The sequence below is a fragment of the Podarcis melisellensis genome, assembly GCF_964234715.1.
Source record: "Podarcis melisellensis genome assembly, chromosome: Z".
Taxonomy (NCBI): domain Eukaryota; kingdom Metazoa; phylum Chordata; class Lepidosauria; order Squamata; family Lacertidae; genus Podarcis; species Podarcis melisellensis.
This window is the reverse complement of record NC_138547.1, coordinates 41882429-41908831: the sequence shown is the minus strand read 5'-3', so window position 1 is coordinate 41908831 and position 26403 is coordinate 41882429. Positions and strand designations below refer to the sequence as shown.

The following is a 26403-nucleotide window of genomic DNA, read 5'->3' as shown; positions in this document are numbered from 1 at the left end:
ACTCATGATTTTTGTGGTGCAGGCTATGCCCCTGGCTATGATGTGTGAATTGACGGTGAGTTTGGGGTAGCTCAATGCATAAAGCAGTGTTTCCCAACCTTTTTTGGGCAAAGGCACACTTGTTTGATGAAAAAAATCTCGAGGCACACCACCATTACAGCCCCGTGACGTCAGCGCGCAGCGTCACGCCGGGAGGGATGCACGAAAGTGTAACTTTCAATTTTTTTCCCTCCCCCTTGCCGGGGAACCTCCAAGCTTTGGGGGTGGGGGGGGGAGGAGGCAGCAAAGCGAGGGACTGAGGGACTCCTCCAACGACAAGGGTTGGGGAAGAAGAGAAAGGGCTATTCCGCTCCAGTCACGGGAGGGGAATATGTACTGGCCCAACTGGTGTGCGGTCTTCGGAAAGCGGGGTGCGGGAAGGAAGCCTAGGCTCGGGGTCCACCGACCTCGGCGGAGAAAGGCAACAACCGGAGCCGATTACGAGCCGGCGCGTGCGTGCAGCGGCTGGCCTCAAGCTCGGGAAGCTGCGTGCGGCGATGTTGACGCGGGGCGCGCGAGAGCTTGGGGGCGGGGCGGGAGAGAGAGAGAAAGAGTTGGCAGCACCAGGCGCTGTTACTTATTGCGCTGCGGACGCTGCCAGCAACTGCGGTGGTTGTGCGGCGGCGGCCGCCGCAGAACGTCCTCGTCAGTCAGCTGAGCTGCCTGGCGGCGTAGGGAGCCGAGGGGCGGGGCTTCCTTTCTGAAGGAGCTGAGGGTGGGGGTCCTCCGGCGCCTTCGGTGAAACGGCGCCGGCCCAGAGCGCTTCTAGGAGGCTGCCTTTGTGCGCGACGTAAAGCCCTCTTTCCCTCCCTCCAGCCCCGTGTCACATGTGGAAAAGGGGGCTGGATCCAGTGATGCAACTCGGAAAACTGTTAGGGAAGCCAGAGCAGGAAAGTGAGTGGGAGGCGGCGGCGCCGCTTTAACCCACGTTTCCTTTTTGAAAGAGAAACCAGTGTTTCCCAACCTTTTTTGGACTCGCTCGCGGCACACCAGGCAACATCTCGCGGCACACTAGTGTGCCGCGGAACACCGGTTGGGAAACACTGGCATAAAGCATGAGGATCCATGAGGATCATGTTTTTGGGCCATGGAGTTGCCAGGAAGCCGTGGATACATGATTTTTGTGGTGCAATCTGTGACCATGGCCATGATATTTGATCTGATGGTGACTTTGGGCTGATCTAGTGCAAAAATCATGAGGATCCATGTTTTTTAACCATGGTTCTGCCTACAGACCCGTGGTGTATAGTATGATGGTGTGTTTATTTTGTTTCAATATAAAAATCATATGAATTCACGAGGATCTGTTTTTGTGGTGCTGCAGGGCGGCTAAGTGTTGGATCCACGTTTTTTATAGTCCAGTCTGTAGGCGTGCCTTCCAGATGTGATTTGACACTGGATTTGTTGGAGTTATTTTTTTAAAAGTGGAGGATCCCTGAGGATCCGTGCAGATCCGCCTTTAACCCAGACCCCCGGTTGAGCATTAATCTCAGAGTCGTGGATTCCGGCCTCAAGTTAGGCAAAAAAAATTCCTGCATTGCACGGGGACGGGGTTGGGCGCTGGATTGTGGTCCCTTAACCTATGTTGCGATTCCCTCCCCAGTTCCTTAGAAAAAGCTTTTATCCCCTTGCCCTTCCCTGCGCTGAAACCGGGCAAAGCTTCGACGGCGCTTACGGCGCAGGCGCCTGGTCGCCGCGCACGCGCACTGCCTTCCCAACTCCTTTAGCTGACGGAGGTGGGTGGGGCCCAGAGCTTTCGGTGGTGGGCCGGGAAGGAGGGGGAAAAAAGCAGCCTTGGGCGCAAGGGAGTAGGGAGAGGAGGGGTAGCTGGGAACAGCCTCCGAGATCCCGCGCGTGCGCATCCGAGCGGCGGCGCAGGCGCAGTGCGGCCCGGCCGCTGTGAGGGGACGGGACAGGGCGGGCGGCTGTGGGGCGGCGGACATTTTTTGGGGGGGTCCCGCGATGCGTCCCCTGTGAGAAGGGCGGCGGAAGGCGGATCGCCATGAACCTGAGGGGCTTGTTTCAGGACTTCAATCCCAGGTGAGGCCGAAAGGGGCCGAGGCGGAGACCAGTTCTGTGTGGGTTCAGAGGGGCCTCGGAGGGGCGGCTATTGTTATTCGCGAGAAACCCTATTGTTCTTTTCATGGCTGCCATTCCTTGGCCCGCACCGTCGGAACTCCCTGCCCCTTGAGGTCAAGGAGGCGCCTTCGCTGCGCTTTGTACTCTTTTCGGCCCCTGCTAATCGGGGGTGGGGGGAAGCCGAGGCGAATCCTAAACACTTTTTGGCATTTCGGCTTCCGCGTGTTGTGAATTTTTCCTCGATTTTACTGGGGCGGGGAAGGGAAGAGTGTTGCAAACCGCCTCGAGGGGTGTCTCTCCTTTTTTAAAACAATCAAGTGGTGCATAAGTCTTACGAAGTAAATAAAATAAAACGGATGGCATTTAAAAAAAACAAACCATAAACCAGTGCTTATACCTTATAAAGTAAACAGAAGTGTGTGTGTGTGTGTGTGTGTGTGGCATTTGTTCATCTGTCTCGTCCCGCTGAAGCTATTGCAGAAGATAGAATACGCAAAGCAGACGAAATGGAAACCAGAAAATTTTGTCAGATGCGTGAACCCGCTTCTCCCGATGGATTTTAACATAACATCCCCACATACTCTTTGACGTTTTACTATTTTTTTTATGTACTGTAAGCCACCCAGAGTGACTAGGGAAACCCAGCCAGATGGGCGGGGTATTATTATTATTATTAATTGCTTTCAAATTCCAAAGCGGGCCGCTTACGTCCCCCCCAATTGTTGACATCTGTCTGTCTTCTGACAGTGAAGTCAAACTGTGGGGAGAGTGCCCCCAATAATACAAAGTTAAATCAGATACACAGTTGACCTCCTAAAACCTAGAGCTTTAAACCTTTGAACAAGACCTGCTCTTAGGTCCTTGTGGATTGGTCTAAACCAGTTAGTAGCCTGGTAGATCTTTAGGAACATTGCCTCCACATGGACAAGCTTCCACTTCACAAAGTATGTGGACATAGATATCTTCCTTTGAATGTGGCAGAGTGCACAGGCTGGAACCACAGGACTATAAATGCTTTTTTCTGCATTTGACATTTGGCGATGCTGGTTACATAGTGAGGGTGAGGTGTCTGAATGGTTTGGCCTGCCAAGGGGCACATTCAGGGAGGCAGGCAGAAGTGCAATCAGCACAAAAATCATGCTTTAGAATGTGAGATTTCATCTTTCCACATGACATCTCTTCTTTTAAAATAAAATAAAATTACTAGTTGCTTTATCTTGCCCAGGGGCAATCCAAAGCAACTTACTTTTTTGTGTGGGGGAGAGAATCTCTCATTAAGCATGGGTGGCATGAGCTGACGGGGTGTGTGTGTGTGTGTGTGTGTGTGTATATATATATATATATATATATATATATATATATATATATATAAAATGCATATACACATTCATAACATTCTCCTAGGAGCACAGGATAGTATTTGGGTGTGTGGCATTGAAAAGTATGCTGCCTTTGCAGCTGGAAGTTCCATGGTCTATTGGCTGGTAGCTGTGGATGCTGCATGGAGCCTGGGGGTGGTAAAAGGTGTTCCTGAACTTGAAGCAAGTATCTGGGGTAGTGGAATGCAGGAGAGAAGTATTTCCCATAGCTAAGTTGCTGGGGAGAAAAGCAATACATTTAGCCCCATTTATGTATGACATACTAACAACTCCGGTTTGATTTAAAAGGGGATTAGATAAATTCATGGAGCTGATAAGGCTTTCAGTGGCTGCTAGTATGCTTACCTACCATTGAATACCAGTTACTAGTGGACAGCAGGTGAAAAGACATACTCCTCTCACATCTTGTTTGTGGGCTTCCCATAGGTTTGGTTGGCTACCATGGAAAACAGGATGCTTGACTATATGGTCTTCTGGTTTGATCAGCAGGGCTCATGTGCTTGCATTCCTAAGGAGAGTTCCTTTTAAGCATGGATGCAGTGACATGAAGGAGAATCTCCTTAGGTTAAAACCAATGGTAGCTTTATTAGAGTAGGTAACTTGTGTAAGGTGCAGCACATGTTTTTTGCCAGTCTCTCTACCAGCTTCAGACCCCTGAAAAACGGTACTTTAGGGTTAGGAAACTCCCTGGAAGAGCATGGAATATTGCACAGCAGATCGTAGTAGTTATAGGGGGATCAGTGAAAATTGAGTGACCTGCATGATTGGAAGAGCTTTCCACTCCTAGTACAAAGCCATCAGTGTCCATATTTTTAGGTATTTATAACTCACACTTGCATCTTCCTTCTAGAAGCTCACGTAGGAAGATGCAAGTGTGAGTTATAAATACCTAAAAATATGGACACCACATGAAGTTGGGAGATTGCAGCCATCCTGGAATCATTGTGGCTGAAGGGAGACTTGAGACCCAGCCCAGCTTGATTCAAGGCCATGCTGTCAGCTACACTGGCCTTGTAAATAAGGTGAGTACAGGCAACCCTCCATTTACATGGAGATTCCTTCTGAGGCACAGTGAAATCACGTAAATTTTAAACACTATTGGAAAAGCCTGCAAACACGTCGCCCTGTCTAGCCCCTTTTTGTGATACTTTTTTTGGGTCACTTGGGTTCAGTGCGATGCACAGTTGTGCACGTACTGAACATATGTAAATTTAGGGGCGGGTTGCCTAAAAATTACTAGTCTGCCGGCAGAAAAGAAACAGGGGTCCATCCTTCCTTCAACATATGCATTTCTGTAGTAGGTGCAGAACAGGTGGCATCCCACTTCTGGCAGCCTGCTTGGTTTCTGTGTTGATGACAGCAGATGAATGAAGAGCTCCATCCCTCTTTTGTCAGTCTGCTTATTCACCTGCATGGAATTCATTATTTATGTCATGGCCGCCAGGCTTTGGTTTAAATACAAAGTTCGGTTGTGGAGTAGGTGTGGTTACGGCATTTTAGTGATTTTTGTTAATGTCCAGTTCAAAGTGATAATCTTTACAACAGCCCTGTAAGGCAAGCCAGCATTCAGGTTCTCCAATATTGTATTATGGGCTGACAGAGAGTGATTTGACTAAAACAACTTAAAGAGGTGAGATTTGATTCAGGGACTTTTTGAAACATGCTGCACTGGTTTCAGTCAAAGGTCTTTCTAATCCAGCATCCTGTTTCCATTAGTGGCTAGCCAGATGCTTCCAGGATGACCACAGACTTGCTTGAAAGGAATAACCCTGCCTTGTTTGTCTCGTGACAACTAGCGTTCCAAGGTTTTCTATCTCTGGATCCTGAGGTTCTTATTATGACTAAGTTGCTAGTAGAGCTTTATGTCACTTAGCTTGTACATCACACCCTATCTATTACTTCTTTGGAGCAACAAATGAAAACTGGGACATATAAATTATGGAAGGCTTAAATCTTATAAAGAGAAAACCAGAAAAGTGTTTTTTGGTTTTTTAAAAAACATTGAATAGAATTAGTGCCAGGAAAGTATGAATATTGTGGGGAAACAGCTGGGTTTTAAAAACATATTGCTTTTTACAAGGTAAAATGGAATTAATCTATTGTGAATTGAATTTTATGACTCATCATTACTTGCCTAGCTCCTTGAGATGGAGTAGGGAAAAAGCAAATACATACCTTGTTATGAGGTTAAAGGTAAAGGGACCCCTGACTGTTAGGTCCAGTCACAGACGACTGGGGTTGCAGCGCTCATCTTGCTTTACTGGCCGAGGGAGCCGGCGTACAGTTTCCAGGTCATGTGGCCAGCACATTCTCTTATAAGAGAATTCTCTTATAACGTTCTCTTATAAGAGAATTGAGTCTGGCCCAATTGGTTCTACAGATCTATAGCAAGTGGTTTTGTTGTAGCAAAAGTGTTTTGATAGATCAACTAATTTGTTGAGTTTTAAGAGCATGCCTGGAACTTTAAAAAGTAATGCAGGAAGCTTCCCAAGGCATATATACCTGGTGTGTAGTGCCAGATAGCTGAGCTATGTTCTTGGAATAGAAATAGCTCCTTAGCTTATTAGTACAGTCTTACCAGTGTATAATATATGGGTCTTTTGGAAGATTTTGGTGCTCATGTGATAGGACCTAGGTGTGCAGGTAGATTGAGTCAGAGTGCATTTGGATCTTTATTTGTTCAGTGCTTTAGATGTATATTGAATTTATAAAGATACCTAGGACAGCAACATACATACCCTAAAAATGTAAATTCATTAATGTTAATGTGTTTGTTACTAGAAGACTGGACTACTGCAATGTTCTGTATGTGGTGCTTCCTTCACGCTTGATCTGGAAGCTGCAGTTAGTGCAGAACGCTGCAGCATGATTGCTGACTGGAGCGAGGCGTTATCAGCATATAACACCTGTGCTTACAGATCTACACTGCTTGCTGATTTGCTACTGGCCAAGTTCAAGGTGTTACTATTAGTATAAAGCCCTTAACAACCTGGGACCAGTTAACCTACAAGATCGTCTTACCCTACATGTGCCTACTTGACGGCTTGGATTGGTGGAAATGGCACTACTACAGGTGCCATATCATACCCATTCCTCATTTCTAAGATCTCAGTTGTTTAGTGTGGCAGTACCTGCACTTTGGAACTCCCTGCCTATTGAGATGAAGAAAGCTCCTTCAATGTGCCCTTTCTGGTGCCTGCTAAAAACATTCCTATTTAGACAAGCCTACCCACATGCGGGACACAGGTGGCGCTGTGGGTTAAACCACTGAGCCTAGGGCTTGCCGATCAGAAGGTCGGCGGTTCAAATCTCATTGCTCGGTCCCAGCTCCTGCCAACCTAGCAGTTCAAAAGCACTGCAAAGTACAAGTAGATAAATAGGTACCACTGCAGCAGGAAGGTAAACGGCGTTTCTGTGCTCTGCTCTGGTTTGCCAGAAGTGGCTTAGTCATGCTGGCCACATGACCCGGAAGCTGTACGCCTGCTCCCTCAGCCAATAAAGCGTAATAAGCGCCGCAACCCCAGAGTCGGTCATGACTGGACCTAATGGTCACGGGTCCCTTTATCTTTATCTTTACCCAGATGCTTGGAAAGTTGAGGTAATATTAATCTGTTTTAATATTTTAACTTTTGCATGTTTTAAAGTAGGGTTGTAAACTCTTTTTGGTTCTACTGTTTTATCTTTTGTAAACTGCTTAGATTTTTTTACAATCTAGTGTGTATAAGTAAATCATTCTCTCTCTTTTTTAACCCCCCCCCCAGCAAATTTCTTATCTATGCCTGCCTGCTGCTCTTCTCAGTTTTGCTTTCTCTTCGTTTGGATGACAAGATTCAGTGGAGCTACTGGGCAGTGTTTGCTCCAATATGGCTGTGGAAGTTGATGGTAATTGTGGGCGCCTCAGTAGGAACTGGAGTATGGGCACGAAACCCACAGTATCGGTAAGAGTAATATCCTTTTTGTGTATTTAAATAATCTGTGGGTTAATTCATGTAAAATTTGTGGTACAGTGGTACCTCAGGTTAAGTACTTAATTCGTTCCGGAGGTCCGTACTTAACCTGAAACTGCTCTTAACCTGAAGCACCACTTTAGCTAATGGGGCCTCCCGCTGCTGCCACGCCGCCGGAGCCCGATTTCTGTTCTCATCCTGAAGCAAAGTTCTTAACCTGAAGCACTATTTCTGGGTTAGCGGAATGTGTAACATGAAGCGTATGTAACCTGAGGTAGCACTGTATAACCACTGAGAGTGCTTGTGTGGGCCCTGTTGCTACACAATCTTAGTTCCCTCGCAGTACTGCTTTTCAGATGGGGATAGGAGCATGGTAGTTGAGTAGATGACCTTAACCAAAAAAACAAGTCCTCTCTGCAGTTAGTGCCACTTTGGAAGATGGCATGTTAGCAATTATCCTGTGATTACTTATCTATGTACACCCCATGAACACAACAGGTGACCTTTCCCCCCGAAGGGTATAGCATCTTTGCAGAAAGTATAAGTAATATGTAGAGAGCAGGCTAAGTCAAATCCCCGTGAATATGTGGACAAAGTTGTATTATTCATCTAACATAATACTGTATATTTTTTTTTCTCTGCCCCCCTTTAGTGCAGAAGGAGAAACCTGTGTGGAGTTCAAAGCCATGTTAATTGCAGTTGGCATCCACTTGTTATTGCTGATGTTTGAAGTGCTAGTCTGTGATGGGATTGAGAGAGGAACCCGCTTCTGGCTTCTAGTCTTTATGCCATTGTTCTTTGTGTCTCCGGTATCCGTTGCAGCTTGTGTTTGGGGCTTTCGGCATGACAGATCTCTGGAGGTGAGACTGCTGGATGGGTGGGTTAGTGCTGTGGTGGGGGTTGAGGGCTCTAATTTATAATTGAAGTTTATAAACTGAAAATTTCTGTTTCTATCTCAGTTTTCTTTTGAATCATGTTGCAAATAAATTTTTAGTAGATGTATATATTATATCATACTATATTGCTTAGCATGGAAAAGTAATTGTGCTGGCTCCTGGAGAGTTGATCAGGGTGGCTTTCCAACTTCAGGCCTGATGCCCTGAGCTATACCATACTTTGGCTGGGTGTTACATCCAAATTCAGTCATATGGTTTATCTGCCCCAGACAGGTTTTCTATGGAAAACCACAGAACACACTTTTAGTTTCAGTATGCCCTGGCCCCAATGAGCCAAATTTGACAGGTAGGCAGGACATTGTGTATGATGTCAGGTGCAGGGTGGGCATGGCTTCCCAAAAATGGCATCATGAGCCAAATGGGGAAGTGAGAGCTGGACCATAAAGAAGGCGGATTGCCGAAGAATAGATGCTTTTGAATTATGGTGCTGGAGGAGACTCTTGAGAGTCCCATGGACTGCAAGAAGATCAAACGCATCCATTCTGAAGGAAATCAGCCCTGAGTGGTCACTGGAAGGACAGATCGTGAAGCTGAGGCTCCAATACTTTGGCCACCTCCTGAGAAGAGAAGACTCCCTGGAAAAGACCCTGATGTTGTGAAAGATTGAGGACACAAGGAGAAGGGGATGACAGAGGACGAGATGGTTGGACAGTGTTCTCGAAGCCACAAACATGAGTCTGACCAAACTGGGAGGCCGTGGAAGACAGGAGTGCCTGGCGTGCTCTGGTCCATGGGGTCACGAAGAGTCGGACACGACTAAACGACTAAACAACAACACTGGGCCAGATTTGGCCCCTAGGCTAGAATGCCCGAATGGCCTTATTAACTTCCTGTTTATGTTTCAGTTGTGGTGGCACACTCATAATATATTATCGAATTTGCCTTCAAGGAGCAAAATGTTTAGCTCAAAAATTATGTACAGGTGCTGTGTTGAGTGTATTTTGACTGTGGTAGCATTCTAGGGGGGTGGGGATAAAACCCTATTTGATTCTGACATGCCTGCTTTTATTGTTTCCTAGCTGGAAATCCTGTGTTCTGTCAATATTCTCCAGTTCATATTCATTGCACTCCGACTGGATGAAATTATCAAGTGGCCATGGCTTGTACGTAAACTGTGCTCATTTTTAATACTATTTTCAAAGCTTTAAGGTTTTATGCAAATGCTAAGTGTGATGGCTATCTAAGGAAAATGGGTTTTTTAATTATGGCATACACGGAAACCTGAGCAATAATCCATGAAGCAAATTGACCACTTGTTTTAACAAACCTTAAGATGCATCGTAAATAGTAGGTGAGCCTTCTGTATTTATTGTTTCTTCAATTTACAAGCCACACTTTTATTAACAGGGTGACATACAACTAAAAAACAAGTACGGCAAAATCATAATGGAAAGCACATAAGCTGTAGCAAAACCCTCAAAAATATCACTAAAATCATAAAGCAAACATAAAACTTGCGATAAAAACATAATGGAATACCATGGCAATTTTTTTAAAAAAATTGCCTGCTTTCTAAAATCCATTAGTAAGTCCCAGGCATTCTATATCTAAGGTACAGTGGATGAGAAAGCTCTCTTTGTGGTCACCATGTACTTATTCAGGTGGTGGTGGGAATTCAGAGGGCCTCGGATGAATAACAAAGAGTTTGGAAGACGCTTCATGCAGAGAACATGAAGAAAGATGTGAGCAGACTAAACAGTAAATGAAATTTAGGCTGCCGTGATGTCCATAAGACGTTATAAGGGTTTCTGTGCTGCAAGGACAAGCTATAAAGGTCTCCTTTTCAGATGTGTGTGTGATATGGTCTTCAGAATGTAAGGTGCAAATTACATTGAAAGACATCGAGCACATTAGTGGTGGTTTTGTCTTAGTCTCCTGCTTCATAATGCGTCTTCCATATGAAGACAATATTGACACTGTAAGCTCTGTGAAACCAGTCCCCCCCCCCCCCGGACTGATATCTCCATTATATTATACCTCTCACCCTACACCACTTTCTAGTATATGGGTACATGAAGAAACTCCTCTCTAAGTTTTAGACTTCAAGTGAAGCAAAGTTCATCTTTTAAAATAAATCTTGTTTAAGTATTGTACTAAGGCAAAACTTCTTAAAGCTGTGGTGGGGAGGAGATAGATTTATAGTTCCAAGTACTGTGTGTTCTTTGAGGTAGGTTCATCTGATTGCATGACTGTTGTTAAAGGTAAAGAGTCTCTGTTTGGTTTTAAAGGAGCTGCACTGAAAGGATTTTCAAACATAATGACAAATTTCAGAACTGGTACTACCTTCATAGGAAAACTGGGCAGCTTTTCTGACTGATAAGTGAAAGCATTCTCTCCCTACTTATTTGCAGGTTGTCTGTGTCCCTCTGTGGATCCTGATGTCCTTTCTGTGTTTGGTTGTGCTCTATTACATTGTCTGGTCAGTCCTATTCTTACGCTCAATGGATGTGATTGCTGAGCAAAGAAGAACTCACATAACAATGGCCATCAGTTGGATGACAATCGTAGTTCCATTACTCACCTTTGAAGTAGGCAAAAAACTATCTATTTACCTTGTGAGGTTGGAATATTGTCTGGGAGATCATTCACAGTTCTTTTAATAGTGTGCTTTTTTAGAGGCAGTCACAGTTGCAAATGGAGCTGCTGTTGTGAATAAGATTTTCACATCAAAATGGGGAGTGTGTCTTAGTGTTGGGAGGGCATAACAATGAGTATTGAGTGCCTGATTTCTAGAGCGGTGTTGATAGTTGTATGAGAGGATTATGAATTCTGTGATCTCTGTAAATTGTACATAATAAGCACATTTGTGCATAGGCATCTTGCATAGCTTCTTTCATTTCTAGTTGCAAAGAGTTATTTTGCAACTAGTTTCTAGTACTTGCAACTACAAATACATTTTCAAACTATATTTGTAGTTGCAAGTACTAGAAACTACTGAGGCTGTCAGTATTCCCCACCCAGTACCAAACTGTCAAATATGCAGTCATGACTGAAAAAGGCCTTCTTGAAAACAGACACATGGCTGTCTGAAAAGATTGCTAGCCCTATGAGACCTGTGAATGTAAGATAATGTCTAGAATTGGGTTCCTACTAGGTTTGGGAAAAAATCACATTAAAATAATCTAGTGTTCCTAAGGAAGGGGATGTATTAAGCTTGAAACTGAAACTCCCTAATTGTCTTTCTAGATCCTGCTTGTGCACAGATTGGATGGACACAATACATTCTCATATATACCCATATTTGTTCCTCTCTGGCTCTCACTGATAACTTTAATGGCAACAACATTTGGACAGAAAGGAGGCAATCATTGTAAGTATTCTGCAGAGAAGCCTTCTCCTTATTCTTCTCATATTGAAATAACATCCTTTCATTTTTACGTGCAGCAGAAAGAGGTCTGTTTGTTTTGCTTCTTGGTTTTTGGTCAATTTCATTTTAGACTGAAGGTCTCAATAATCCTTTGTTTGTACAGGGTGGTTTGGAATCCGCAAAGACTTCTGTCAGTTTCTACTTGAAATTTTCCCATTCCTAAGAGAGTACGGCAATATTTCTTACGATCTGCATCATGAAGATAATGAAGAAGCAGAAGAAACCCCTGTCCCAGAACCTCCGAAAATAGCTCCAATGTTTCGGAAGAAGACTGGAGTGGTCATTACTCAGAGTCCTGGGAAATACGTTATACCGCCTCCCAAATTAAACATTGATATGCCAGATTAAAAGTGAACTCGGCCATGTAGCACATAGCTAGGACTGACTACTCCCTGTTAAATCACAACTGGGAATCAGTGGCCAACTTTTATGTCATGCCTTCGTTTTTGTTTATGGATAGCAGTGTCTGCTTTAATGGCTTGTAATGTAGATAATGTAGATTTGTTTTAATATAATTAGAGAGTTTCAGTGTATTTGCATATGAAATACCACGCCAGTAAAACAAATGAGAATGCAATAGCTGGGATAAGGTTCACAAATGGAAAGCATTTTATCAGGTCTCATGTTTATGGCACATACTCTTGGTTTGGCCGTGAGCATTAAACCATCAGTGTAGAGTTTGTTAGCTACGGAGTCCAAGTTTTTACACAGTACAATTAAGAATTTAAAATAACTATCCTACCTAATGAGCATCAAACCTGCCTAGTTACAGATGGACAAGGCATGTTGAAATCAGTGGCCTTTGCACACATGTAACTTGTGGGCTGGATTGTACCCACAGTGTTTTAGAGAAGTGGAAAATGCGGCTTTATTTGTTAATCTTCCTGCTTTGTTTTAATTAAAGCTTGCCTGTATAGTATTTATGTGAATTTTGGCAATGTAATATATTTTAAAACTGTACAGTATAAATATGTAAAAGTATTTTTTTAAAGGGCTGTGTGAAATGCATAATCTATTGTGAGTGACATATTTTGTGTCAATCTGTACACTCAACTTCCATTTATGTTAATATACCATAGTCAGGGAGTTTTAATAATAATAATTATTATTATTATAGTCACACGGTGGTATATCAGCATGCTCCTTAGCCTCTTAATTTCACTATTAAACCATGAACACTGTGCTTCAAGCATGTTCTCAGGTAGGACTTCTAGGTTCTTCCACTGTTAATGGATCAAATTACCTTGATAAAGATATGTAAATTATTGTGTAAATAACCACAATCTTTGTACTGTAGAGGAAAAGGGAAAGTACTAGCTTTTTGAAAAGTTGCTTTTCCACTTTTGTTAAAATGTAATTGTTCGTTAATCTTATTTCTCAGTCTCCAAATTTTTGGCTGGTCAATAAAGTATCCTGTGTTGCTTGCTTAGCTCTCTATTTTCTACAAAGCATATAATAACTCTATAGTTTCATAGATATACTTCCAAACTCCCTGATTTGTTTAGGAACCAGGGTTGGTATGTGCCCATGATGAAGTACCATATTCTGTTTGGTAAAATTCCTGATCTTTAATGGAAGAAAAATACATGACATAGGATTCATTTTATAAGCCATTTTGTGATGACATGGGCATTCTCTAGATTTACCATTTAGGTTCTAAATGACAACAATAGTAAAAATCAACTTAATAAGTCCTATTGTGCTTGGTTCAAAAACTGAGCAGAAAGCAAAAACTTACGGGGGACTTCCGGTCGGCGCCAGCGTTAATGGCGGTCCTTGCTTCAAGCTCTGAAGCAGGACTGCTCCGTAAGTTCGGGTCTGTCCCGCTACGGCGAGCGGGGGACCCCTAAAATCACAGGCGCTGAAGCCTGTGGACAAGGAGATTCGGTGGGCACCTTTGCGCCCCCCGGTATCGTGAAAGAGCCTTTTTAAAGGCTCCGGAACGGCACCGGGTGTGAGCGCGGTGCTGAGGATCGTAACCCAGCTTGCGGAGCGAAGCCGCGTCGCCATTAACGGAGAGCGCCGATTCCTTCCTGAAACGACTAATTGGCAACAACAACCCGTGAGTAAGAACGGCAAATATAAAGTTAACGGACTCAGTAAATTAAGAAGATTTGGCTGAAAACGGGAAGGCGAAAAAGTAAGGAAGTCAGCCTCCCGGAACTGCACGACTTAAGTAGCAATGAAAGGAACTAGCTATATTTAAAGGGAACCCTTATTTTGAAAACTGTTAAGCCTGACATCTGAGGTGATCTCCCCCCCTTTTTTTTTGAGCGGGAGAGGGGGGGAAGAAGATTGACTGAATTTAACCTGCTAACTGAAGAGAGTTTAGAAAGGAAAACTCTCCGCTGTCGACACCCCTGGCCGGGCTGCCTGAGAGGTGAGCGCCTGGAGAGAACTGTCAAAAGAAAGCGGCGCTACAAAGTAAGATCTCTTTTGAAACAAAAGTATCGGGACTTTAGAGGGCAAAATTTGTAACTTTTCAGTAGCAACAAAGTAAGACTGTTGGATAAACTTTTTCTTTTGGGACTTTGCATGGCTTTTGGCTCCCCTGTCTCTTTGTTACAGTTATTTGGATACAACTTCTCCCTCTAGAGGACTAAAACAGAAAATCAAGGCAGGAAAGTGGGACTTTCCATTTACAACTTTCCTGTGTGAATGACCTTGAGATGAGCACTCCACTGGAAGAGATATCAACAAGAAGCAAAACAAAACAAGCTCAAAAGCAAGCTCAAAAAAGAGGCTCTTTAACAGGAGCTACAGCTGCACAGGAAAAAGGCACATCGGCATCAATGGATTCTATGACACAGGCTCTGCTCAGAATAAATCAATCCTTAGAAGCACTTACCAAGCAATCAACAGAGAACTCTAAGAAACTGACGGAGCTGACAACAAGACTTGACCTGAACACAACGGCAATATCTTCAAATACTGACTCTATTAACCGTTTAATTCAGGAAAGTACTGAGACAAGGAGAATAGCTGAGACCGCTAGGAGCACTGCCGAGGAAACCAGGGGAAAATTTGCACCTATTGCAAAGAAAGTACATGAACACGATGCTACTTTGGCACTTTTGGAATTGGAGAGAAAAAGCAAGAATCTGAAATTAAGATTGGTACCAGAGGAGGAAGAGGACAACCTTGGGGAATTTCTCACAGACAAATTCCAAGAATTCTGGACGGATGAGTTGGAAGGAGAGGAAGATGAATTTGCAATAACCACAGCCTTCCGGATTGGCAGGAAACAAGGCAAGAAACCAAGGGACTGTTTAATCACGTTGAGATCCAAAGAAGAAAGGGATAAATTATTGAACCTTCACTTCCAGAAGGCTTTGATCATCAAAAATTCCCAAATACAGATCTTCAAAGATATCCCTAAACACTTTTTGGAAGTTAGGGCCCAATTTAAAGACCTAGTGGACCTACTGAAAGCAAATAACATCCGATTCAGGTGGGAGTTCCCACAGGGGTTGTCCTTTAACTTCAAAGGGAAGAAAATTAAAATCAAAACAATCCATGAGAAAGATCAATTCCTCGAAAGAAACGCTGAGGATTTCCAAAAAGGAACCGTGACTGAGAGGGAGGTATTGGATATAACAAACTTATCATTTGGCCTGACCCCAGCACCGACAGACGAGGAGCAAGCACTTGGAGCAGTCGGTGGAAAAGAAGCCCAGTAACAAAATGTCTCTGCAACTTCTGAGTTGGAATTGTAATGGTCTGAACCACCCCCGAAAAAGAGGTCAAGTATTTCACATATTAAAGAAAGAACATTTAGATGTAATATGTCTGCAAGAAACCCACATTGCCAGGATACATAGAAAATTACTGATAAACAAGAGATTAGGATTGGAATTCATTTCGTCAGACAAAGTTAAGAAAAGAGGGGTAGTGATGTATGTTAAAGAAAGATTAGAACCAAAAATGATCTTTAAGGATGAACAAGGAAGATATCTGGCAGTGGAAATTCAAATACATGGAGAAAAGATCTTGATTGTAGGAGTTTATGCACCTAACGAGGGGAAGGCAGAGTTCTTTAAGAAGTTGCATGAGACTTTAATGGACTATATGGACTTTAAAATCATAATGATGGGCGATATGAACGGAGTCGTCTCCACAAACATGGACAAAGCGCAAAGACAAATAATTTCTAAAGATGGGAGATTACCAAAGACCTTTTTCGAGCTGACTGATACCATGGACTTGATTGATATTTGGAGAACAAGGAACCCCCTGGAAAGAGAGGGGACCTTCTTCTCTGAAGCAAAGATGACCTGGACCAGGATTGACCAAATTTGGATCTCTAGCAATCTGGCACCAAGGGTTAAAAAGACAGAAATCTGCCCAAAAACCTGCTCCGATCATAACGCAATAAGGATGGACATGAAACTGACAACAGCTGGAAACTTCAGATGGAGAATGAATGACACCCTATTTGGAGATGATGCTATTTACAAAAAGGCCCAAAAGACATTGAAAGACTACTTCGAGGTGAATTTAAGATCAGATGTGGAAAGAAGAATAGTGTGGGATGCTAGCAAGGCCGTGATGCGTGGTTTCCTAATCCAACAAAATTCTATAAAAAGGAAAAAACAGAATGAGAGAAAAGAAAAAATTTGGGAACAGATGAAAGAAGGAGAAAAGAAATTGAGATCTAAACCCAAGTCTCAAGAGATTTTAAGAGAAATAAAGTACCAACAAACCCAGTATATGGAACTGATAAATCAAGAAATAGAATGGAAAATAAAACAAATGAGGCAAAAGACTTTTGAGTCAGCAGATAAATGTGGGAAACTGCTGTCATGGCAACTGAAAAAGAGGCAAAAGCTGAACACGGTAACATCCCTCGAGGTAGAGGGGAAACTCATCAGTAAACCAAATGAGATCAGTAATTGTTTTCAAAGTTTTTTTAAGAAATTATATGCACAAGGGCCAAAGAATGAACAAGAGATAGAAGATTTTATTAAAAAATATGGACTTTCAAAGATTAGTGAAAATAATAAAAGGATTTTGAATGAGAAAATTACAGACCAAGAAATAGAGGGTGCCATTCAGGGTATGCAATTGGGGAAATCACCAGGACCAGATGGATTGACCGCGAGGTACTACAAAGCACTTAAGGAATGGCTAATACAACCGTTGAAAGAAGTGTGTAATCAAATCATGGAGGGGAAAAAGGCTCCTGATTCGTGGAAGCAAGCATTTATCTCACTCATACCGAAAACAGAAACTGAGAAGCACCAAGTTAAGAACTACCGCCCTATCTCACTATTAAATGTGGATTATAAAATCTTTGCAGACATTTTAGCAAAAAGACTGAAAAAAGTGTTATTGGATGAGATTCATAAAGACCAAACAGGCTTTCTCCCAGGGAGATATATGTCAGACAATGTGAGGAACATTATAGACATTTTGGAGCTTTTAGAGACGAACATAAACAGAAAAGCAGTTTTGATCTTTGTGGACGCGGAGAAAGCCTTTGACAACGTTAGTTGGAGTTTTATGAAGAAGAATCTGCAAGGGATGGGGGTAGGCCAAAAATTTGAAAATGGTATAGGTGCAATATACTCTGAGCAAAAGGCTAAATTAATTGTGAATGGTATGGTGATGGATGAGATCCCGATAGAAAAAGGGACACGACAGGGATGCCCAATATCCCCCCTATTGTTTATATCGGTCCTGGAGGTACTGTTAAACATGATTAGAAGAGACCAGCTGGTGGAAGGGATACAGCTCGGAGCTAAACATTATAAGTTAAGAGCATTTGCAGATGACTTAGTTTTGACTTTGCAAAAACCAGAAGCCAGTACAAAAAGGGTATTGGAACTTATTGAAAAATTTGGTCAAGTGGCAGGTTTTAAATTAAATAAACAGAAGACAAAGGTGTTGGGGAAAAATTTAACAATGGAGGAAAAAGATAGCTTCCAAAGGGAAACGGGTTTGGAAATAACAAAAAAAGTGAAATATCTGGGGGTGAATTTAACATCTAAGAATATGAATCTGTTTAAGGACAATTATGAGAAATGTTGGTTGGAAGTGAAGAAAGATCTTGACATTTGGTCTAGACTAAGACTCTCCTTGTTAGGCCGAATTGCTGTTATTAAGATGAACGTATTGCCGAGAGTGTTGTTTCTGTTCCAGACACTACAAATTTTGGACAAGATGGACTGCTTCAAGAAGTGGCAGAAAGATATATCTAAATTTGTCTGGCAGGGCAAAAAACCCAGAATAAAATTTAAGATTTTAACTGACTCAAAGGATAGAGGGGGCTTTGCTCTGCCGGACTTAAGACTTTACTATGAGGCAGCAGCATTTTGCTGGCTGAAACAATGGCTACTTCTTGAGAATACAGATGTCTTGGATTTGGAGGGATATGATAATAACTTCGGCTGGCATGCATACTTGTGGTATGACAAGGTAAAGGTTCATAGAGGCTTTAAAAACCACATTGTCAGAAAAGCATTATATAATGTATGGATTCGTTATAAGGATTTGTTGGAAAATAAAACCCCCAGGTGGTTGTCACCCATGGAAGCCAAGGCGGTAAAAAAACTTAATATGGAATCAGATTGGCCAAAATATTATGAAATTATAGAATACGATGGTGAAAAGCCTAAATTACAGAGCTTTGAGAAACTAAAATCTAAAGTTCGAGACTGGTTACATTACCATCAGATTAATGAGACATTTAAGCAAGACAGGAGACTAGGATTTCAGAAGGAGAGGTCAAAGTTAGAAACAGAGCTATTGGAATCCAATACTAAGAATTTGTCTAAAATGTATAATTTGTTGCTGAAATGGAACACTCAAGATGAAACAGTAAAGTCAGCAATGATTAAGTGGGCACAGGATATCGGACATGATATTATGTTTGCAGACTGGGAACAGTTATGGACCACAGGCATCAAATTTACGGCATGTAGTGCCTTAAAAGAGAACATAATGAAAATGATCTATAGGTGGTACATGACCCCAGTCAAGCTTGCAAAGATATATCATCTGCCCAATAACAAGTGCTGGAAGTGTAATGAATGTGAAGGAACCTTTTATCATCTTTGGTGGACCTGTCCAAGAATTAAGGCCTACTGGGAAATGATCTATAATGAAATTAAGAAGGTCCTAAAGTGGACATTTGCAAAGAAGCCGGAGGCCTTTCTCCTGGGCATGGTCGATCAAACGATTCCAAAGAAAGATAGAACTTTTTTCATGTATGCAACCACGGCAGCAAGAATTCTTCTAGCAAAGTATTGGAAGACTCAAGAGCTACCTACTCTGGAAGAATGGCAGATCAAGGTGATTGAATATATGGGACTAGCAGAGATGACCGGCAGAATCCGCGACCAGAGGAGAGAGACGGTGGAAGAGGACTGGAAAAAATTTAAAGTGTATCTTAAGAATTTTTGTAAAATTTTGGAATGAGAAGATGTCAAGGGCTATGAAATTAGAGAATTTATAGCTGTTAAAATCTAAACTTAAGAAAATTTAAAGAAAGTTGTTCTTTTAAAATTGAAAGAAGGATTGCTTAAAGCTAATTTAAAAAATAAGGGTGCAGGGATGGGAAGGTTTGGGGAAGTCATGTATGTTTGTTTGTATGTTTTTCTTTTTCTTTTTCTATTTTGTTGTCTATTTTGTTTTCTATACTGTTTAAAATGAATAAAAAATTTTATAAAAAAAAAAAGAAAGCAAAAACTTACGGTAGTGGTTCTGTTCTGTGGACACTTGCAGAAGACTTCTAGCCGGGTAGTGCCACAATTTTTCAAGGGGGCATTAGAATATTCAGATTATAATATCAAAAACATAATGGATAAAGACACAGCCATGTGATGAACACTAGCAGATCTTTAAAAGAGCTTTGTGAAAGAATCTTGACTACATGGAAGAGTTTCCTTGCATTTAGGGTCACTTTTTCATGCTCCATTCTTCAGCTAGGTTGGAAACAGCCATTCCATGTATGGAAGGACACTTTTTAACCCAAGCCATTTTCTGCTATTGTACAACAAAGTTGCTTGAAATTTGGCATAAAACTTCCTTTGTCTGAAAAAGGAACGGTTTATTTACAATGATAGAAAATTCAGCGCAGGCAGGGCTGGAATAGCAAATGAGAAGTTGCTTCCTTCTTATTCACAAGCTTGCCTGGAACAGATTTCCTCTTCACCAGGTGACAAATTTTAAGCACACGTAACCACATTTGCATATTTCTCATAAAGCTATGTATTTAACCAAGGTTCAGTATGCAACTAGTGTTTAACTTTAGTGTATGTATTAGGCAAATAGTATTAGCTGAAGGGAGTAGAGACTTGAAGTAGTGTTTGGCACTCTACACCTAAATTGTTAATGAACTTTTGCTTGTAAATGAGGATGTACAATTACGCTACACAGAACAACAAGGTGGATCTAGCAAGTCAAACATACTTCCTTTTCTGTAAGAGCAGGAAGGGTGGGTTCTTAGCTTTCTGTTCCTTACTATAAAATTACAGATTGAAATAGCCTAGAATAGCTCCAGTTTCTAGGGTTATTATACCCCAATTTTGTTCTGAACTGTGTTACATGCAGTGGTGGTGTCACGGCCACCCAGGATGGGTCCCAGCTCACAAGAGACCTCACTCCGTTGCAGTTTATTTACAGGAAAAGTTTATTGAAGATTTCTGCTTCTCATACAGTTCAGCATTGTGGCCGTACGTCTGTCACGTTAGACCGCTGAAGTCCCCTCTGACTCCTCCCCTCTTCCACACCAACTTAATAGCCTGGCTCTAGACCACCTCTTCCTCTCCTTTCTTTTCCGCAGGGTCTTCCTGCCCCCCTGGGTTCCCTCTCTCCGTGACTCGCCTGAGGCTGAATCCTCTGCCGCCTCTTCCCCCCTCCTTCTGGCTTTGGGGCCGGGCTCCTCCCCTGAGCTCTCTCCACTTCCGCACGCCTCTACGTTTGAACTTGGCGCGCGTACGTTGCTCCTGACCTTTCTTTCGACCGCTACACCACCCTTTGTTCTGCTCTCCACCCTTTCCGGCTGAACACCTTGCTCCAACCCCCTTTCTCTGTTCTCTCTTAATCCTGCTCCCTCCGAGAGGCTGACGACTCCACCCCCTTTTCTCCGTTCCAGCTGAGACGCCTCTTGCTGCGTCTGTCTTCCACTGGGCTCCTCTCCGCTTCTCCCTTCTCCTCCCTTTTGCTTGATTAAGGTAACCCCCTTTTGAGAATCCTCTGACTCGCTGCTCAGACTCGTGGATTCCCTTAGAATTCCGTCATCTTCTTCCTCATCCTTCTGCCCCTCCTCCCACTCGCTCTCCGTCTCCTCTGTCATCTCCTCCTCTCTCCCAGAAACCCTGACATCCATCCCCCCCTCGAAGCCCCCCCTTCCCCCCTCCCGCTCGCCGGGTGCAGGTTGAGGAAAACGTGGTTCTTCCGGGGTCGGTTCAGGATACAGGTTGTCCACTTCAACGTTCTCCTCTGGCAGCTCCGTATATGTGTGTTCGAACTCGGGTTCCCCACCCAAAGACATCACAGTCTCTTCCTCCATCACTGTTTCTCCTGGCGCTGCCTGCCAAGGACCTACCATCCATCTCTGACTCCATGCCTCCCTTGGCTGATCCACCCACCAACAAGGGCCTGTCTCCTCCCCCCCCAGTCTCGGATCCTTGGTCGGGCTTGTTTCGGGCGTATGGCCCTCGGGCGAGGAGAAACCCTCGAACGTGCTGTCCGACAAAGTGGGCGTGAAAAGCCAATCATCAAAATACTCCTCGGGCATGGGCTTGTGCGGAAAAAGTGCATGGAACTCCTCCTTCAACAGGGGTTCGTCCAACGCGTAACCCGGCACCCAGCTATTGGCAGAGGCCGGAGTGCCTTCCCTGGCGAGAAAATATTCAACTCCCTCCTCCCCCCATCTCGAGTCCAGTATCTCTGTGACCTCGTTAAGAGGTTCTGGTCTTGGCGATTCCCCCCTCTCAGGCGCCCTCCTACGTGGCTCTGGGGGTGCTCCTGACTCTTGAAACCTGTGTGGGGTTTTGTAGGGAGTGAGCACCGACCTATGAAAGACCGGGTGCACCCTGGAACCCTCCGGAAGGGCTAGACGAAAAGCCACCGGATTGATCTTAGCCTCAACTTGATATGGCCCTAGCTGCCTGTGTCCTAACTTCTTCTTGGCCAATGACCTGGCCGGCATCGCGTGGGCTGCTAACCACACCCAGTCCCCAACCTGGATGTCCTCTCCCGCCCTCCTGTGCTTATCGGCCTGCACCTTATACGCCTGTTTTGCCAGCTCCAAATGTCTCCGCAGCTCCTCGTGCACCTCTTGCAACTCCGCTGCAAACTGGTCGGCATCTTGAGGCCCCCCCCCTCCTGGTGCCGCAAATCTCGGGAAGGTCCTGGGATGACGGCCATTGTTCGCGAAGAAAGGCGTCACCCCGGTGGATGCGTGTTTCGTGTTGTTGTAGGCGAATTCAGCCATCGGCAGATAGTCCACCCACGCCGCAGGTCGCTGGTTGGCGTAGCACCGCAGGTACTGCTGCATGATCGCGTTGACCCTCTCCGCTTGACCGTTGGTTTGTGGATGCCTCGCCGATGTCAGGTTGATTTTGACGTGCAAGATGCCCAGAAGCTTTCGCCAGAAAGTGGAAACAAACTGGCGCCCCCTGTCGGACAAGACGGACTGCGGAAGTCCATGCACTCTGAAGACGTGATCGATGAAGAGCTTTGCGGTCTGTTCTGCCGTCGCCACCTTGGCACAAGGGATGAAGTGCGCCATCTTGGTGAACAAGTCCACCACCACTAACACCGCCGTCTTACCTCTGGAGCTGGGCAGGTCTGTAACAAAGTCCAACGCTACCCTCTCCCACGGTTGCTGCGGTGTCTCCAGCGGTTCTAGCAATCCCGCCTGCTTCTGGTGCACTGGTTTGGACCTCTGGCAGATATCACACCTGGCGACGTAGTCCGCCACCTCTCCTCTCATCTGGGGCCACCAAAAGTCTCTAGCCACCAACTCCATCGTCTTCTCTTTGCCGAAATGGCCTGCACTAGGGGCGTCATGCAATTGTTGCAGAACCTTGGCTCGAAGCTCGTCGGTGGGCACGTAAAGGGCACCCTTACGAGTCAAAAGTCCATCTTGCAATTGAAACTCATCGTTGTCTCGCGACCCTCCGCGTAGCTCCTCCATCTTAGACTGTGCAAACTGATCCCTTTGCAACGCGCGTCGCACCGCGTCCAGGTCGACTGCGATGGTAGCGCACGTCCACGCCTGCGGTGCGAAAATGTGCTTTGCTGCGATTGGAGCTGCTTCCTCCAAGTATTGCGGCTTTCGGGATAGCGCGTCTGCAATAACATTGGAGTCTCCTGGGATGTATTCTATTTTGAAGTCGAAGTCCGCGAAGAACTCCGCCCAGCGCATGTGTCGCTGGGTCTGCAACTTAGCCGTCCGCCAATACTCTAAGTTCTTGTGATCCGTGCGGACCTGCACCGTGTGCTTGGCTCCTATCAAGAAGTGTCGCCACGCTTTGAAAGCTGCATGAATGGCCAACAACTCCCTGTCCCATATGGTATAATTGCGCTCCGTCTTGCTGAGCTTCCGGGAGTAGAACGCACCCGGTCTCCAGTTGCCTTGTGAATCCTCTTGCAAAAGAACGGCCCCAACCGCTCTGTCTGACGCATCGGTCTCTACCCGCATGGGTCTGCCGGGATTCACGTGGAGCAGCTGCTCTTCGGAGGCGAAAAGACCCTTAAGCGTCCGGAAGGACCGCTCCGCTTGTTCGGTCCAGACGAACTTCTTCTTCTTGGAACTGAGGGTGTCAGTGATAGCCGCCGTCGCGTTCGCAAAGCCTTTAATAAACTTGCGGTAAAAATTGGCAAAGCCGATGAACCTCTGGACCTCTTTCCGATTTCGAGGGCTTTTCCAGTCCAACAGCGCTTGAACCTTAGCCCTGTCCATGGCCAGTCCCTCGTCGGACAACTTGTAGCCAAGGAAATCAACCTCTCTGACATCAAACTGGCATTTTTCCAACTTGGCGTACAGCCTGTGTTCCTTCAGCCTCTGCAGGACCTCCCTCACGTCCTTATCGTGATCCTCCGACGATTCCGAGAAAACCAGGATATCGTCGAGAAAGCAGACACACTTTTTGTAGAGGAGACCTGCTAGCACGTGGTGCATAAATGCTTGAAAAACGTGGCTGCCATTTTGGAGGCCGAAAGGCATGACTCTGTATTCGTATGTGCCCAGAGGGGTGAACATGGCGGTCTTCCACTCATCTCCTTTCCGGATGCGGATGAGATTGTAAGCTCCACGTAGGTCCAGCTTGGTGAAAATCTTGCCCCTCCTGACGGTCGCTAAAAGGTCGTCAATCTTGGGCATGGGGAAAGCTTTGGGCTTAGTCAAGCTGTTTATGAACCTGTAATCCACTATAAGCCTCTTTTGGGGCGTGTCTTTCTTCTTCACAAAGAAAACAGGGCTGCCTCCCGCTGCTTTAGATTCCTGGATGAAACCGCGCTTGAGGTTATGGTCTATGAACTCCCGAAGCTCTTGCATTTCGTCCTCCGACATGGAGTACAGCTTGGCAGCAGGCAGTTGCGCCCCTGGCACTAAATCAATCGCGCAGTCGTAAGGTCTGTGAGGCGGCAACTTGTCAGCTTCCTTCTCACAGAAAACCTCCAAGAAGTCCTGGTACTTGTGAGGCACTGTTTGCACCATACCCAGATGCAACTGCTGCTCGGCTTCTCCTCCCTGATCGGTCTGAAAGCAATGCTGAGCACAATACGATGAACAAAAGGTGATCTGCCGCTGATACCACGCAACCGCGGGACTGTGCCTCTCCAGCCAACTCATGCCTAACACGATGGGCGTGTCCGATAAGTGGGTGACATTGAAACTAATAAGTTCTCGATGGTTGCCAATCTGCATCAGCATGGGAGGGGTTTGCTGCACCACTTGCCCCCCCAGCAACTTCCTGCCGTCTACCGTGACCACGTTCAGAGGCGTCGTTGCAGGCAGGAGCGCCATGTTGTGCTGCTTAACGAACTGCAGTCCCACGAAGTCGGCGTTGCTTCCCGAATCGATCGTTATTGGAACCTCGAGGAGTCTCCCATCAGGCAGCTGGAGTGTTGCTGTGAGCAGAACTGCCGGTTTGGGAGGCAAAGGGTCCACGCTCTGCGGCGATGCTGGGGGCTTGTCTACAGATCCGCCTGGCTGAGCCCCAGGAGCTCTGCTTCCAGCCAGGCACTGTCGTTTCCCTGAAGTCGCTCCCCTGGTTGCACCTCTGCTGTCACAGTTGCCAGTGCCGCAGTGTGCTTCTGGAGCCTCTGGGGGCACTCTTTCGCCATATGGTGCGCACTGTCACAGATGTAACACTTCCTGGTTCCTCTAGGAGGCTTCGCTTTGGCTGCACCAGGGACAGGGCTCTGGGATGGCTTCTGAGCCCTAGCACCACCAATCTCCATTGGCTCCTCGCTGTCCTTCCCCATTGGCGAGGGGTGCGCACGGCTGAAATCCCTGTGCACAAAAGGGAGAGTCCTCGCTTGCGCACGCGCTTGGGGCCCGTCCTCCTCGTGCCACGGACGTCCCTCATGTCGAATTCCAATAGCTAAAGCCCGTTGCACCACGTCTTCTAGGGTCTGGGGTCTGTCCCCCCTAGCGATCTCATCCTTGATGGGGGGGCTCAATCCCTCCCAAAAAAGATCTCTGACCGGTTTACTGTCCTTTGGCCAATCTAAGGCGGTGAGCAATGCAAAAAATTTAGAGTGGTATTGGCGCACAGTCGCTTTCCCCTGCCTCAGCCCGTGCATTTGACGGCGCGCAATGTCCACATCCACAGAGGATTGAAAACAAGAATCCATCGCTTTGATGAACGCAGTTGAATTGCGACGGGCCGGTCCATCTTCGCGCCACAGATTGCGTAGCCAAGCCCTGGCCTCCCCATGCAGGTGCGAAACAATGAACCCCACTTTCTCCTCCTCATCTTTAAAATCGTGACGGAGTAAATGCAGTGCATACACGACGTCCGCTCTGAAATTGGGATAGTCTTGCAAGTTGCCATTAAAATGCGGAACCAGGGCACCCCCCCGCCGTCCAAGCGCAATGCCCTCCGCTCTGGATCCTGGGGCCCCCGCCCTGTCCGCGTGTTCCCACCTTGCCTGCAAATCCTGGCACGTCTTCTCCAAGTCGTCATTCTTCTTCTGCGAAGCAATGACTGCCGATGTGAGAGCGGTAACCTGATCCCGCAGTGCAACCAGCTGCTCCTCAGCGCTCATGGCTGCTCCCGTTCGTGAGCTTCGCAAAAAAAAATTTTTGCTTTCAGAGAGGGGACTTACTGTCACGGCCACCCAGGATGGGTCCCAGCTCACAAGAGACCTCACTCCGTTGCAGTTTATTTACAGGAAAAGTTTATTGAAGATTTCTGCTTCTCATACAGTTCAGCATTGTGGCCGTACGTCTGTCACGTTAGACCGCTGAAGTCCCCTCTGACTCCTCCCCTCTTCCACACCAACTTAATAGCCTGGCTCTAGACCACCTCTTCCTCTCCTTTCTTTTCCGCAGGGTCTTCCTGCCCCCCTGGGTTCCCTCTCTCCGTGACTCGCCTGAGGCTGAATCCTCTGCCGCCTCTTCCCCCCTCCTTCTGGCTTTGGGGCCGGGCTCCTCCCCTGAGCTCTCTCCACTTCCG

At 45.4% G+C, this 26403-nt stretch overlaps 2 protein-coding genes across 3 annotated transcripts in view; one reads left to right on the top strand and one right to left on the bottom strand.

Moving 5' to 3' along the window:
- LOC309362155 (uncharacterized protein) overlaps positions 1-26403 on the bottom strand; it is a 103318-nt gene that overhangs the window by 8030 nt on the left and 68885 nt on the right. The window lies entirely within an intron of this gene.
- On the top strand, positions 1920-13190 carry TMEM185A (transmembrane protein 185A). The gene is made up of 7 exons (XM_081897657.1): positions 1920-2079; positions 7259-7435; positions 8097-8304; positions 9420-9503; positions 10752-10928; positions 11587-11710; positions 11871-13190. Exons 1-7 carry the CDS (start codon positions 2042-2044, stop codon positions 12113-12115), a joined length of 1053 nt encoding a protein of 350 aa, XP_081753783.1. The 5' UTR covers positions 1920-2041; the 3' UTR covers positions 12116-13190.